At 48.7% G+C, this 17,096-nt stretch overlaps 1 protein-coding gene across 1 annotated transcript in view; it reads right to left on the reverse strand.

Moving 5' to 3' along the window:
* The window catches only part of LOC144818040 (chondroitin sulfate proteoglycan 4-like), a 538,246-nt gene that overhangs the window by 297,784 nt on the left and 223,366 nt on the right, over positions 1 to 17,096 (reverse strand). Inside the window, exon 6 of the mRNA XM_078675076.1 lies at positions 6,961 to 7,159. Coding sequence (XP_078531202.1) covers positions 6,961 to 7,159 — 199 coding nt within the window. The remainder of the gene's footprint in view (positions 1 to 6,960; positions 7,160 to 17,096) is intronic.

Genomic DNA, 17,096 nt, shown 5'->3' on the forward strand with positions numbered 1-17,096 from the left:
TATAACCAGTCTCAGTGACCTGCGTATCAGTAGACGTGTTCTAGAACCACATTTTCTGGGTTTAGTAAACCTGCCTTCCGTGCAGAGGCCTGGCACCTGCTGGCATGCTGGATCCAGAAAGCTTTAGAGATCCTGAAGATGTACGTGTGTACTCTTGAATCAGTGGGCACAGATGCTGTCTGCCCACATTCAGTATCGCCTTGAGATCTGTCTACTCTGATGGACATGGAGCCACTGACCAGTGTCATTAGCAACTTTTGGTCGTGAACCATACATTTTCAAAGTAATGGCTAACTCTAACCCTAAAGCTGGACATAGCAGGGCTTCCTGGTCTAATAATGTCCACCTATGAAAAACAGACTCTTGATTTTAGGATGCTAAAATCTTATTTGCTTTTCCTCCAACCCGCACCATTTATATTGTGTACTGTTTGTAATTGTCACCACTGGGTGACATAATCAAAGAAGCTGATTTATCACATTACTAATATATACAATAACAACCAACTCCATCCAAGAGTTTCGTCTCCAAATGTCATTAATTTACTAGCCCTGGTTCGAGAACACACACAGCCTTGGATGCCCACTCAGAGGCATCCAAGGCTTTAGCAGCAGAACCTGAAGCCAACAAGCACTGGCTTCATTTATTGCGATTAATGTAAATGAAAATTAAATGTACAGGGTTTGAATACTGTAAAGAAAGTGTAGTTGTACAAAGTGTGTGTTGAACCAAATTCTGGCAAATTCGAGGTAAATATGCCTTATTTATAGCAAGCATGACTCCGAGGGAAATTATCTTTCCAAATAAAACTGTTCCACAAACTACATGTTTAGGATTTGGTAGTATGAAAGATATTAGAAAACCCTCCATTCCCAAAGAAGTACAATTCGCAAATAGGGAACTGAAGATAAACATGCCTGAAGACATGATAATGACATTTTACTTATAATTCATCCACGCTTAATACAGATGTTTGGCCTTATAGCCAACTGATAAAAATGAATACATGAATTGCTTCCTTTCCAACACTTCAGGGTACAGTGCCAACCATCGTGATACACGATATGATAGCTGGAATATACCTGTGATGGTTACCTCTTACAGTGTAGTCAAGTTATGTCAACATTGGCTGCAACACTCCAGGCAACAGGCTAGTAAACACTTGGCACAAATTAGAAAAACATGGATAGTCCTGACTTTATTTTATAATAAATAGGTTTACAATGGCATGAGTACATTATCCAGATGGGTATATGCCTTAAACACAATGTCATCTGCATTTTATCAAATACAGGATGTCTTGAGTATGTTGCAACATGGCCAAGCTCAATTGAGGGCTATAGTTCAATGTAATTGGTCAATACAGACACTGCATGCTATACGTGCTCCTTGGCAACTTAAGAATGTTTCACAGACTTTTGAGCCTAACTATCTAACCAATACACAAAAGACTATGGCATAGAGTCAACATACACCTTGCTACCAAATAAGCAATGCGAGCAGACACTATTTTCAGTAGCTTACACGCGGTTTCCAGAGTGACTTTTATATGGAATGGGTTCACTCCCTTTTACAACGTTCAATTACCTTGACTTTTAAAAGTATAGGCTCTTAGCAGTGGCAGCCAGCATGACCAATGGGTGGCGGGGGCGGGCGGTGTGGGGGAGTCACATGGTTGCACACTACAAGAAAAAATAATAAAATATACACTTACCTTGCTGCCGGGTCCCGCGACACTGCTCCTACTCTCCTCCTTGGACTTGAAAAACAGGGAAGCCAGGAAGAACAGCAAGGCTCCCCTGGCCAATCACAGCGCTGCAATGCAGCATTGTGATTGGTAACCACCCAGGCTGGCCTGACCAATCACCGCGCTGCAATGCAGCGTTGTGATTGGTTTGGAGTATCTTGGTTCGATGCTCAACCAGGGAATAGGGGCCTGGCCATGTTCTCTACACAGGCTGTAATGCAGCCTGCATGGAGAACAGGGAAAGTGCGCATGACTGGTTTTGGCGGCCCGAAACAGTTCTTGCACTAAAGGTCGAAACTCCCCGTATTCTGAATAGAGACAAAGAGATCTTTATAAGTCTACACTGCTGCCAAAATCCAAAAGGAGGTTTCCTATCTGCAGACTGCACGCACCTCGCTGGAAATATAGACATTACTCTGGACACAATATCTGACACACTTTGCTAACCTGGTGCACAGAGCTTTTAATGCCTCTATCACAACTGGAGTTGTGCATTTCTTCAAGACCATCGGCACCGGGTTTGTGAATATGTTTAAGACTGTGCTGAGAATACCACCCTCAGTTTTCCACTCGCTATCGTCAAGCATCTTTGGAGGGTTTCAGATTATAATGCTTGCCACTGGCTGTGGACTCATCATCATCCTGATCATTCGAAATTGAAGGTATGTCAGAATGTGAAAAGTACACAACATACCCACTTGAGCAGTTTTGCCAAGACACATTAGGAAGTTACTTAGGAGATGAATACCTTACTGAAATAGGTGAGGATTGGATGTTGTCCCTTAAAGAAAAAGTGGCCTGTAGGAGAGTACAAACCATAAACTGTTCATTCTAAGTACGTCTGGAACACCATCTGGAACAACCACTAATGGATTGCGTAGATGTGCGACTGGCTGAGGTGTCAGAGGTTTTTTCAAGCAACCATGCTGCCCTTTGTACAAAATGCCCACAATGATAGCTCACCGTCACCCTTTTGAGTCCTTCCCAGACTATTAGCTTGAACATGAACGGTCACTGGTGATAGCACTACTGGCATCTCCAATGGTCCTGAATGCCTTGAAAGGGAAGAAGAGCTGTGTGCAGGCTTTTCCGATGAGCCACTGGAGCCACGCGCTGATTCACAAACTGATTATGCAGCAGAGACTGACAAGCCGCAAACAGCAGATCACGTACAATCTGAACATTTTAGCATTGCTTATGTAAGTAACAATATCGGATGATGAAGAACTGTAAACCACCAATGTAAATGGGTCACGACAACAAAAGATATACAGAAATTGGTGTTGGTGCCCTGGTGTCCACAAAGGGAGATTGTTTTCTTCCTTTGGATTTCTTTTGTTTGTCCTATTTTTGACCGATCTTTAAGCTGCTTTGGTTTTTTAAATTGGCACATTAAAATATCATGCACAATTGGCTTGTGTTGTCAAAATGTATCTTTTGGATCGAATTTGATCATGACCACTTTCATTATAAGTGGCAATGTTTTCTTTAAATGAAAGCTTGAAACATGCAAGGCTTTCAAGTAATTGTGTTCCTTTTATGCAAATGCTATGCAAATTGAAGTTGGAAATGTAGTCATAGAATGATCATGAAGTGTACTGATTGGTATGAATAGTTTTAGGATTCTAGACATGCATCTTTTATATGGGCTTTGTATTTTAGAATAACGTTTATATCAAATATGTATATAATGTCACCACGGATGCAAAAATTGAGATGGGGAGATAATAAAGATACCTGTACCAGAGTCCATTGTTCAAAAGTGCTGAAAGTTAGCCTGATTTTAGTAGAACCCCTTTGCCAGTTTTAAATTAGATATTTCACACATTTCTATGACACAAGGGCACAGGCAGCTTGAACAACAATGTGTTCTTGTTAGCTTATCAGCAGTTTACAAGACTCAAGTCTGGGCGAATTGCCGTAGAATATCTATATCTCAGGGTCGCCTGGTATATACATGAGATATAACAATATGTGGACAGAGGTGATGCATCCAAGGAATAATCGATCTGGCTGGATTATTCCACCGCGTTTCTATCCTGCTAGTTATCTCTAATCAGTTAGATTACATAGTGGTCAGTTTATTATATAAATACTGAGATTTGACTATACAGATGTGAGAGGTCTTCGTACTGAGCTGTCCAGAGAGAAGTCAGATTCCAGATCACCGGCTTCTGTCTGTCCTGGACCTAGGGAGCTGAACTGAGTTCAGCTGAACGCTAGTTACGGATGGCTCCCTCCTCCTTGCCTTGCTGGCTAAAGATCTAACAACACAGAGGTCCTCTGTGTGACAGGTATGCAGAGTGACAATCCCAACACCTTCCCTGCAGGCAGCATTTGCTTATTTATTCATTTATGGATTTGTAAAACGCATCAATCATCCTGAGAGGACATCACAGCACTAAGATGCTATCCGTTGTTATGCAGTGCCACTAAACAGCACAGACATGCTCTCTGAGTAGTGAGTGATAGGAGTGGGTGTAGAAATTAGGGAACTTGCTGCTGTGAATCAAGATCAAAACATTTGTCATTTTCAATCTCCTGCTCCCCCTAATATTAGCAATCTGTTTCATATGGTCTTTGGTCATAGCGCATGTACTAATATGTAGAAAAAATACAGCAAATGTATTAAACATATATTGTGTCATCATTAGTAGAGATGCTGGAGTGTGACATTGTAAATACTAAAGGTTTGTTTCCTAAATACCACTGCATCCCTTAGAGAGGGGTTGTCTTGTTTACCAGGATGTATATCTGGTGCCCGTGAAGCAGGGGACTGCAGTATACAAGATCCATTTTCCTCATTCAAAGCGCATTTATCTTATTCCTTGTGTTATCGGGTTAGAAGATTCACATCTGTAGACTTTTGAGATTAACCCTAAAATAAGTAACATGCCTCTCACCCCACATCTTAACAATATCCCTTTTGGCCACTACCCATACCACAAACAGTAACGCACCCCGCAGAAGGTATGTATCACATATTTTCTTTGTTGTGTTTAGTCAATTATTTTATTTTTGTCTGGGCAACATAATAAGGTTGCCAGGTAAAATTTGCATTCATACTATTTTAGTCTGAGTCTGCCCTACTCTGGAGAAAACCAGAAATGTGGAACAAACATAAGCGCTGGAAGTAGGGGGACTATTAAGCACCTTACAGACAGTCTTCTGAGTGATTTCAAACTTCATACACTCCGTATTCGGAAGCCTTTTTGGAGGACTTCTGCTGATCCTGTTACTAATAGCAGGAATACTGATTGTTATTTTTCTGCTATGCAATGGACATCCCAGTCACCAAGGAGATGGAAAAAATGCTCTTGGAGCGCCGATACCGTGATCGCATGGTACTCCATCTGGGCACACCTCACCTTCGCGATCTGAGCGAGTCTTGGTTCCTGTCATTTAGACCACTCTGGATCGACTGTGTTCTGCCTGTCCTCCGATGCCTGTTCGGAGGACAAGAATGCGTATTGGATCTCTGTCTAACACTTCCATCGGTTGCGCCACCGAACGTTGATGCTTTACTGGAGCTGATAATGACCCATGTTCTGCTGTGTCCTCAGCATATTCCAATGTTTATGTCTACATTCTTAGAGCCACCACAGACTACTTCAGCTCCTGTTGGAACGGATACCGGCTCCTCTACAAACACTCAGGCCTTGGATGTCACACAGGCTTCCACAGCATTGGTTGTGGATAATAGAAAAGACCATCTGTGCTCGATTGACCTGATCTGTGAGGTGTTGCATGGACCGTCATCTGCAATGGCAAGCAACAGTGATGTTGCGTCTCCTAGCCAGGACACAAACATTTGGCTCATAGTGTGCTGGGAAAAATGTGGCCTTTATCAAAACAACCAAATTTGGAATTTTAAACAATGGACACTTTTTGCTGAAATGCATGGCTTTCAGACACAAATAGTTGTTCGAACTATATATACAAAAAATCTTTAGTAAGTCTTCTACCGCTTAAAATACAATATTGCCATTTTTTAAATTTTTTAATTTGTATGCACTATTTTATGGACTAATTAGGTGTTTGCGTACAATGCCTAGAAGTGCATTAAAATTTTAGTATGTCGTCCAGTCGGATGAGGAGTGGGTGTTATGTTTCATATAGGTACCCCAATATAAGCTCAGGCAGCAACCTAACCGTTCACCTATATTTTCCCCTGCCATTACACTACATAATGGTTCTTGGGACTGACCTTTTACCTAGTTACGGTACTGCTTACAGGACGTGGGGTTTTCCCTGAAAACTAGCCTCATTCCATATGCATGAGGATTGTTGGGAACTCAGCAGGACTACCATCTAATGCAAAATAACTATGTATAAGGGTCATTTATTCCGTCATTCTAAGTCCGACATGACACAGCAAGGTATATCCCCTTAGGGTACCACTATGGGTATATAAGCACCATATCTTTGCTGAGGCAGGGAGAGGAGAAAAAGGACTTGCACGCTGACACACTGACGCAAGACGCTGAGGATCCTACACGCAGACACTCCATCTCGCAGTGGTCTGACATCCCTCACGGGGCGTCCATCTCGAGACCAAGACAGGGTCCCACAGTCTCTCACTTCAGGTAATGGGGTTGACTTTATCCTAGAGGGATTTTTGGCTGTACACCTACATACATGCTAGATACACTTAGGTACATCTAGTTAGGGTTGCATCATAGGAGTACGCATTATTACTGTCATGTAGTTTTATACCTGCCTGCATTCATTGTTTTAGCACTATGGTAGGAATCTACCATCCTTTTACTCTGTTGGTGCTTATAATCATTTATCTCTGTTTCTGTCTTATGGTTGTTTCAGCACACCTATTTTACACTAGAATGACGCTGGTTCAAAGAATGCCTTTTGAAACCGTCCCCACTGTTTATTCTCTGAGACAAAGTGAGCACGAGTGACTGAGCGAAAAGTACTGTACGGTTTCCACAATCCCTGATGGGACAGAGTTGTCATGTTCGATAGTTGCCAAGAACTAGCCTCTCCTGGGTAAGAGGGGTTTCTAGTGGCACTGTGAGCTAGCTGGTATATAGGCAAACATAACCGGAGGGGGTGTCTAGAATCAGACATGAAAAGACAAAATGTTATGGTATCTTTATTACTCATTCACCTTCTGAACTCCAGCATGGTATATACATGGAACAACACCGTAAGACCGTAAGTCAGAGTCATACAGCACACACTTTGCTACGACTTACCACTATGTACAAATAGCAGCTGCCCTTCATTGATGTGAGCCTGCGTAAAGTTGAGAATGCTTTTGTTTGGGGCAGACTTCAGAGCCAGGTGACCATTGCTGGGTGGGGTAACTGAATACGCCAGATCTTCAGGCGAGGAGTCTCCGTCTTCTGCAGCTAGCTCATTCGGAGTTATTTCTGTGACCGAACCCACCCAAACCTTAACAAAACAGAGAAGATACATGACAAGTGTCATCAACACAGACAGGCCCATATGCACAGGTCTACAGTTTGCTGGCCATATGATTTTCCTCATGACAATTTTAATTAAACATTGTAAAAAGATCCTCTGAAGAGTGGTATCAATGCTGTATAGCACGTATACAATCTAAAATGTTGATATTGAAGCCCTAGATGACCAGGCACGCTTGGCGGCCATAACGGTGACTAAAGAACACCATAGGATACATCACATAAAGCGCTGCTGCAATGTACTGGATGTCTGGTGGACGTGGACGAAGACCATTTGGATCAGCTTCACTGAATTGCTTTGAGAGATAATGCTACACGGAAATCAGATTTTTCTTTTTCAATACACATCTATAAGAGGTAGTAATGTTCCCACAGTTTATGAGTGTATTAAAAGTAAGCCTGCCCAAACATCATTCATATATTCGTGTAACACTTCTAACTTATGCTACTGCAGATACTTTTCTTTAACTTAAAAAGGGATCATAAAAGCTATCATACATGTTTATGCTGACATGTTTAAACTACAGTGGTCATTAAACTGAGATGGCGGTTATCAGAAGGGTAGATACTGGGTCCAGCTGTATCGAGTGCCCAGTTATCAGCTGCTACAGGTTTTCAGGACTAGAATACCGAATAATATTATGGACCTATAAATATCAGGACCTCTATTCCAGGTGGTTCCCCAATGCGGGACATTCCCCTCAGGCCTTTTATGCCTGCTTTTAGGAGGTGGAAAAAGGTGCCGAAAATTTGGGTTTTAGCTGGTGTTCCCCAGCACCCTGTGAAATTAAGTCAGGAAGGGCGGTATCTCCCCAACTCCTAACGAGGCTTAATATCAGCTCTTTTTTAACATGTTTTGGTTACTAGTAACTTACTGATTGAATCCTTAAAATTAGATAGACCATGGTTTGATGCTTATCAGATTCATAATTTTATTATATTAAATTGGTCTTCCAAAAAGGTATTTAACATCAAAGGTGTACAGGAGAGGATGCAGGAATATGAAATATTTATTGGCAATTTCCAACAAGCTACACATTGCTCACTGTCTACTTCGAAAGCACTATTGGTGAGTAGGGGGGCTTGGGTTGACAAAAAGGAAGGGTGGAAACCCAACCGCACTGGGAGGGTGAGCCTGCTTCATGACCCATGAGAAAGGAACGGCTGTTCCAAAAACACGTCAGGCATTGTTTGCCATATAGATTGGATAGAATAAACCACGTTGAAAACAGATTAGAGCTCTGAACCATCTTTTACTCATTGCAAGAAGGATTGGTGTTTTGTTTGTTTGTTTCGAGACCTCACCGACAGTCCGCCGCCATGTGAGGGCAGAGTCATATGCGAATATATATATATGTGATCAAGGCCTCTGGGCAGGCCGAAACGTCATGCTGGCAGGACGCTCTTCTTTTGAAATAAAGATCTAATTGCTCACCTGCATAATTTGGGTCAACTCCTCATTTCTGGTCATCGTGACGCTCCCGGGATAGGGGGGGCTCGGCGATTTGGACTGATATATATATATATATAAAATTACATGTATCAATGTAATTGAACTCAATATATGGGAATTTTCAGATGGTTAATACTTTGTTATACATCAAATTCATTAGGTATATGTCACTAAAATTATGGATGACATAATGTGAAGAATATGGTTGTTATGTATAAATGTACCATAACATTATAGTTAGATCCGGCACTAGACCGTAGATCTGTTTTCACTGATATTGTGAGATACAGTAGAACTTGTGGTGTACAAGGAGGGCAATTGTCCGTTTTTTGTTTCTCTTTTATTTATATAGAGACCTTTGTTTGGTATGAATTGTAATGATTATATAATTGATTTAATTATTATGATTTACAGATCAAATTTAACAATGTATTAATCAAAAGAGACTTTCCTTAGGCCAATTTAATGCACTGTTCGTAACTAGGTAAATTGACTAGTTTAAAATGGCCGCGGGCCTGCTGCGCACGATAGAGCGAGCACAAGGGGCTTATGTTGCCGATCCTAGGGCCCCATTTTCAAGTCACCCGGCTGCAGCGGCCTGTGCCCCGGACCATCCTGACGGGGATGCTTTGCAGGGGCTAGCAAGGTTTATAAGTGCGTGTGTTAATGTACAGCCCCGAGCACACCAGTGGCCCACACCCTACAACCTTGAAACATCCAAAGGCCGTGAAGGGAGGCCGCTGGCAGTGGGTTATTATGGATGTTTCGCAATAGCTTAAATATCCGGAAATAATGCGGATAACGCTATAGTTATACATACGCTACATCTTCCAGTACATTTCGTTCAGATTGAAAGACCGATAATATCGAATACCATGGACCTGGCCGTAACGTAGGTCGTGTGTGTGTTAAAACCAAAAACTGTACCTGCTTCGTACATGCAGGCGACTAGCGCTGTTTGAACTCAATAAAACCAGATAGAGACCGTAAAGGGACAAAGGACAAAATAGTGTAAACGCGGCAGGCGGACGCGCCATCTTGTCAAAGTATATTGGAAAGCACGATTTCCTTGTTCTCAGTGTGGATGAGTTTAGAGACAAGCCTCGATGATTAATGCAGGCAGCCACGTCATACGCTCCTTCCCTTCCTTGTTAATTTAGACAACAGCTTAAGTCAGCAAAACTGCATTCGTGATCACGGATTGATGGATTGACGGGCGGTGCACGAACACCTTCTGGCAGAGCCCCTTGTGCATCTTACTTTCAGGCAAACGGAAGGGGGGAGAGATACGGGTCGAAAGGCCGACACAATAGAGTGGATTGGTAATTCTCAGCATGTAGGGAGCGGTCGCCTGGGATCACAGGGTTGACAAGCATGGAGACATCCTAAAGTGGCACAACACTGGCATCTCCTGCTGGCCGCCGCATCCGCCTACAAGGAGAATGTATAATCAGCTTCAGGCTATAGTGAGAAAAAACAGATGTAACAGAGGGCCAGGGGAGGTTGGTTGCATACTGAGTGTGCTTGTATCTCTTCAAACTTGCGGTGCTTTGACTATGTATACAGTGTATGCAGTGGTCTTCTGTACCCCCTAAGCATCCGAGCTTAGCATGGAGTGCAGCCCGACTGGTATTGCGCAGCTTCTGTCCATTCAAACAGGTATACGACACAGCACTGTTACATTCCACCTATAACGAGCCAGGACTATGGGCTTTTAGATATGGTTGTAAGTTGTATAAGTTAAATGTACAACAACTATCACGTCGTTCTATATAACAACATTGAAAACGCAAGGTATTACAGCGCCGTTAAGAACTGTCATAATACAAACCGCTGCAGCCATGTAACGTGAGTAATTCGGTGTTGTCTTTCAGGTCGCGCTCGGGGACACCTTGGAAGGTCTGGCAGCCGCGTTACAGTTAACAAGTATATCTTCAGGTAATTACATGGATGCGGGTTCCACGGAAGGGTGTTGGTTGTAAGCAATGTAGTAGGCAATAGCGTAGCCCAGCAACTTGGAGTTACCAGCAGGCTCGGCAAGGAGTAGCGCAACCTCACGTATTTTCTCACCTGTAGGAACCCGCAAGGGTAGAAGCCACCGTCATGGACACCCGCGGCGCCGCGCTACCGCAAGAAGGGCTGTGGGCTGAATTTTTGGCCGTGGCACAGGCAAAGGGGCCAGCGTGGGCCCAGGGCTTCATCGAGGCGCGTAGGCAGGAGGACGCGTGGCGAACCAGTGCCCCGAAGCCAGAGGACGCGGCGGGTCCCTCAGGTGAAGCGACGCAAAGGTCCACTCGAAAGCGGAAGAACACACGCAAGGAATTCCCGGCCGAGCCAGCGCGAACGGAAACCCGACCGACGCCACCGCTCCCTGCGGCGAGACCCACCGAATTGACTGTGACACCTACCGTGGTGCATGAGACGGCCGCGGGCCTGACAGACTTGGCCCAAATGGGTAAGGCCATGGACGAAATGTTGGGTTTAATGGCACTCTTCCAAAAACGTTTAGATGATGTGGCGGCGTGCAGAAAGGTATGGCACCCCCCCCCCGCTCCTGCAACCTCTGATTCAGTGCTGTAAGTGTGGGGGGCTCAGCAAGGAATTCCTACTGCAGGGTCACACGGTCCTGGGCCTTCAGTAGCTGGCTTGCAGGTTCCCTCAGTCGCAGTGCCAGCACCAGCTGCGCCGCCTGCCAACCGGGCCAACTCTCAAGATGTCGTCCAGGCGTCTGCTATGGGGTTGGCGTCCGCCCCGGCTAGTGCCATAGGGGGTGCGGCGACAATCGCAGCCGGCCCGGCGGGGGCCGCCCCAGCTCAGGTTGTAACAGGACAATCGGCCGCATTAGGGCCTTCCAAGCCTAGTGTTACACAGGCTCCATTGGCATCCGGCCGTTGCTCCCTGGCACGGCAGGTACCGCAGGCTGCCAAGGAAGGGATATGGAGGAGGGAGTACATTGATATTTTGACGCTGTTGATGCATGACAAGGCGGGTGCAGACACTAAGAGGATCAATCAATCAATCAATCAGAGCATTTATATAGCGCACTACTCACCCGAGGGGTCTCAAGGCGCTGGGGGGAGGGGGTCCGCTACTGCTCGAACAGCCAGGTCTTGAGCTGCTTCCTGAAGGCGAGGTGGTCCTGGGTCAGGCGGAGGTGGGTCGGAAGGAAGTTCCAAGTCTTGGCGGCCAGGTAGGAGAAGGACCTTCCTCCTGTGGTGGCTCTTCGGATGCGGGGGACGGCGGCGAGGGCGTGGCTAGTCGATCGAAGCTGGCGTTTGGGAGCGTAGAAGTTGAGGCGGCTCTTGAGGTATCCTGGTCCTTGGTTGTGTAGGGCTTTGTGTGCGCGGGTGAGGAGCCGGAAGGTGATTCTCTTGTTGACCGGGAGCCAGTGCAGGTCTCTCAGGTGTCCGGAGATGTGGCTGCGGCGGGGGATGTCCAGGATGAGTCGTGCTGAGGTGTTCTGGATCCGCTGGAGTCTCTTCTGGAGTTTGGCGGTGGTTCCGGCGTAGAGGGAGTTGCCGTAGTCCAGACGGCTGGTTACGAGGGCCTGGGTGACCGTCTTCCTGGTCTCGGTGGGGATCCATCGGAAGATCTTACGTAGCATGCGCAGGATGTTGAAGCACGACGAGGAGACGGCGTTGACTTGTCTGGTCATGGAGAGGGAGGAGTCCAGGATGAAGCCCAGGTTGTGTGCGTGGTCTGTTGGTTTGGGTGCGCTGCCCAGGGCGGGGGGCCACCAGGAGTCGTCCCAGGCGGAGGGTGAGGATCCCAGGATGAGGACTTCCGTCTTGTCCGAGTTCAGTTTCAGGCGGCTGTTCGACATCCATTTGGCTACGTCTGTCATCCCTTCGTGCAGGTTGGCTCTGGCGGTGGCGGGGTCGTTAGTGAGGGAGAGGATCAGCTGGGTGTCGTCGGCGTAGGAGATGATGTTCAGGTTGTGCTGGCGTGCGATGGCTGCGAGGGGGCTCATGTAGACGTTGAAGAGTGTTGGGCTGAGCGAGGAACCTTGAGGAACGCCGCAGATGACTTCGGTGGCCTCCGATCTGAACGGGGGGAGGCGGACTCTCTGTGTCCTTCCGGCGAGGAAGGAGGTGATCCACTCCTGTGCCTTCTCCTGGATTCCGACGTTGCTGAGGCGCTGTACTAGGGTACGGTGGCAGACAATGTCGAAGGCAGCGGAGAGGTCCAGGAGGATGAGGGCCGCTGTTTCTCCGTTGTCGAGCAGGGCTCGGATGTCATCGGTAGCTGCGATCAGGGCGGTCTCGGTGCTGTGGTTGGCCCGGAAGCCAGACTGCGAGAGGTCGAGGGAACCGTTCGTCTCGAGGAAGGCGGCCAGTTGCTTGTTGACGGTCTTCTCGATGACTTTGGCCGGAAACGGGAGCAGCAAGATGGGGCGGTAGTTCTTGAGGTCGGTTGGGTCTGCTGAAGGTTTCTTGAGTAGAGCGCTGAGTTCGGCGTGCTTCCAGCTCTCCGGGAAGGTGGCGATGTCGAAGGAGGTGTTGATGATGTCCTGCAGGTGGGGTGCGATGACAGCGTCGGCCTTGTTGAAGACGTGGTGAGGGCAGGGGTCTGTCGGAGATCCGGAGTGGATGGAGTTCATCGTGCGGATGGTGTCTTCGGTGCTGATCGGGGTCCAGGCGCGGAGGGTGGTGGTGGGGGGCGGTGGTTCGGTCGTGGCGTGCGTCGGTTGAGTGCTGAAGCTGTTGTGTATGTCCGCGATCTTGTTGTGGAAGTAGGAGGCGAGGGAGTTGCAGAGGTCTTGCGAAGGGGTGATGTCGTTGTTTCCGGCGTTGGGGTTGGAGAGCTCTTTCACGATGTTGAAGAGTTCCTTGCAGTTGTGTGCGTTGTTGTCCAGTCGTTCCTTGAATGCGGTTTTCTTGGTGGCGTGGATCAGCTGGTGGTGTTTTCGGGTGGCGAGCTTGAGGGCAGTCATGTTGTCCGGTGTTGGGTCTCTGCGCCAGGTTTTCTCGAGTGCTCTGCAGTTCTTCTTGGAGCTCTTGAGTTCGTCGTTAAACCATGGGGCTTTCTTGCTGCCGGGTCTGCTCGGCGGGGTCTTCAGCGGGGCGAGGTCGTCTGCGCAGTCGCTGATCCATTTCGTGAGGTTGGTGGCTGCTTGGCTGGGGTTCGTTGTGCTGGTGGGAGGGTTCTTGCTCAGGGAAGTAGCGAGCTGGTCTGCAGTAATCTTGTTCCAGCTTCTGCGGGGAGCCTGTTACTGGTGATGGTGGAGCGTGGTCCTTCTGAAGCTGAAGTGGACGCAGCTGTGGTCCGTCCAGTGGAGTCCCGTGGCGTGGCTGAAGGCGATGTCCTTGCTGGAAGAGAAGATCGGGTTGAGTGTGTGTCCGGCGTAGTGGGTGGGGGTGGTCACCAGTTGCTTGAGTCCGAGGTTGGCGAGGTTGTCCAGCAGGGTGGTGGTGTTGCGGTCGTTGTTGTTCTCCAGGTGGAAGTTGAGGTCCCCGAGGAGGATGTAGTCGGCGGAGGGGAGGGCGTGTGGGCTGATGAAGTCGGCGATGTCCTCGCTGAATAGTGTGCGTGGTCCCGGGGGTCTGTAGATGAGGGTGCCTCTGAGGGTGGTCTTGGGGTTGACGTGGATCTGGAAGTGCAGGTGTTCGGTGGGTGCGAGGGTGTCGTTGGTGTTGGTCATGATGCGGATGGTGTTCCTGTGGATGATGGCGATGCCTCCTCCTGTCTGGTTGACGCGATCTCTCCGGATGATCTTGTAGCCCTCTGGGATGGCGATGGCGATGGCGATGTCGGGTGCTGAGGAGGCGTTCATCCAGGTTTCCGTGAGGAAGGCGACGTCTGGGTCTGTGCTGTCGAGCAGGTTCCAGAGCTAGACGGCGGGTCTGTGGACGGAGCGGGTGTTGAGCAGGATGCACTTCAGGTGGGTGCTGCTGGAATTCTGCTTGGTGGGTGCTGGTGTGGCGTGGGTCCGGTTGCAGGTGAACTTGCAGGAGTGGCAGCTGAAGGGTCCGTGGGTGCGTCTCGGTGTGGCTCGGTAGCAGCCCGGGGTTCGGCCGGTGTTGAGTGCTTTGAGTTCGGTGGCGTCGTAGGTCCGTCGGGTCGGCTTCCGGCGGTGGGGGCCAGGGGTCCTGGCACTGGGCGCGGTCCAGGCGCGGACGGGCGCAGACGGGCTTACCTTTGGCGCACCTTCGGCGCTCATTCGGTGCTCCCGCTGCGCGCGTCCGCTGCACGGTCGCTCTGGGGGCGTCATAAGAAGGGAGCAGGGAGGGCGGGTCAGCTGGGAGGCGGGAAGGGGTTGCCCAATCGTCTGGCGAGGGGGCGGGGCCGCAGGCAGGAAGCGGCGGGAACGGGACCGGCAGAGCGGGCGGCCCAGCGGCGGCTGGGGCGCTGCTGTCGGCGTCGGTGATGAGGAACTCGGTCAGCAGGTCAGCAGGGGCTCTGTGGCAGGCGCAGAGAGGAGCAGGGGGGCGACCAGGCCAGAGGCGCAGTGGGGGGAAAAGAGGATGATATAAAAGTTAGGTACCAACGTTGGCCAGAAAAAACCATAGAGAATTGGACTGAGGCTTTTAACATCTTAGCGGCAGTGATAGTGCAGAAGGACCCGGCTCAGAGTGAGGCATTGATGGAATACGCCAACACCATCCAGCAGGGAGCTAGGGAGTCCGGGGGGATGGGTTGGTTTTGGTATGCTCAGGATTTTAGGAAAACGATGGCTAACTGTCCTGACTTAGGGTGGGACCATAAAGATATCCAGCTCTGGATCAAACACATGTGCAGGACAGGTAGCGGACAGAGGGACACACCATACAAGGCACAGGGTGAGTTAGACAACAAGAAATGGGAACAGTTCCCTAGGCGCCCCTTTCAGCAGTCCTTTCGTGGGGGTCGGGGGAGGGGCCAGGGGTCCGGACCCAGACGTTTCAACTCTGGAACGTGCAGACTGTTCAATGGGGGAACATGCACCTGGGGTACAGCATGTAAGTTTGCCCACAACTGTAGCAAATGTGGTGCCCAGCACGCAGCCATCACTTGTACCAACGGCCAGAACCTCCCCCCCCCTCCCAGGCACAGAGAACGGACGGAGCACGCCAGTAGGGCAGTGGGTGGCAAGGGCCCCTCTCCCATCGTGTTGCAGAATTTTCTTCCTTTAGTCAGATTGTACCCGTTTTCGAAGGAGCAAGCGTTGTTGGCTGAGAGTTTTGTAGATGGCTTCAGAATACCTTACAAAGGGCCACTGGGTTGCAGGGACGCTTTGAACCTTAAATCAGCCAGGGAACTACCTCAGATTGTTAGGGATAAGATTAAGAAGGAAGTTGACCTGGGGAGGGTTGCTGGCCCATTCCCCTCCACCCCCCTGAAAAATTGTTTAGTTTCACCACTGGGAGTCGTGCCAAAAAAGCAGCCTGGGGCATACCGCCTGATTCACCACCTATCTTACCCGGAGGGCAATTCTGTCAACCATTGGCTGGAGGAGAGGGCCTGTTCCGTGTCTTATTGTTCGCTGGATATGGCCATTGATATGATTAGGAGGATGGGCAAAGGGGCGTGGCTGGCCAAGGCGGACATAGAATCAGCGTTCCGCCTCCTGCCTGTCCATCCAGCCAGCCAGTCAACACTTGTCAGGCTTCAAGTGGGATGGCGAATTCTTTTTTGACCGCTGCATGCCAATGGGTTGCGCCGTCTCATGTGCCTATTTCGAGGCGTTCAGTTCCTTCCTCCAGTGGGTCCTCACCAGCAAACATGGCATCTCCCAGGTTTCACACTATCTGGACGACTTCCTATTCTTCGGCAGGGAGGGTACTCAGGAGTGCGCAGAAGGTTTGCGGGCCTTTGAAGGACTGGCAGGTCATTTGGGTGTGCCCCTTGCTCCGGGCAAGACAGAGGGGCCAGCACAAATACTCACCTTCCTGGGCATCGAATTGGATACCATCAAGGGGGAATCTAGGCTCCCAGCTGACAAGGTTAGCGAATTGAGGCAGGACATTAAGTCGCTGATCGGCAGGGATAAGGCAACATTGGAGGTTGTTCAGAGTTTGTTGGGCAAGTTGAACTTTGCAGCACGAGTTATACCAGCAGGCAAGGTTTTCTCTCGCAGGCTAGCAAAGGCTACGGCTAACATTGGAAAGAAGCATCACTTAGTGCGCCTGGGTCCTGGGCTAAGAGCAGATCTACAGATCTGGGATGAATTTTTTATGAACTTTAACGGTACTGTAATCTGGAGGGCACCATGGGAGAGCAGCCAGGAACTTTGCTTATTTTCATATGCATCTGGTAGGGAAGGTTTCGGGGTGATATTTGGTGAAGAGTGGTGTGCCATGCGATGGCCAAACGCTTGGCGCAAGAAAGAGGTGACCGCAAACATAACAGTACTGGAACTCTTCCCCATAGTGGCGGCACTGCACTTGTGGCCGGGTGGACTGGGCAACAGGAAAGTAGTCTTTTGGTCGGATAACATGGCCGTAGTCCAGGCCATCAACGGGATGTCAGCCAA

Source organism: Lissotriton helveticus, chromosome 2_1, assembly GCF_964261635.1.
Source record: "Lissotriton helveticus chromosome 2_1, aLisHel1.1, whole genome shotgun sequence".
NCBI lineage: Eukaryota > Metazoa > Chordata > Amphibia > Caudata > Salamandridae > Lissotriton > Lissotriton helveticus.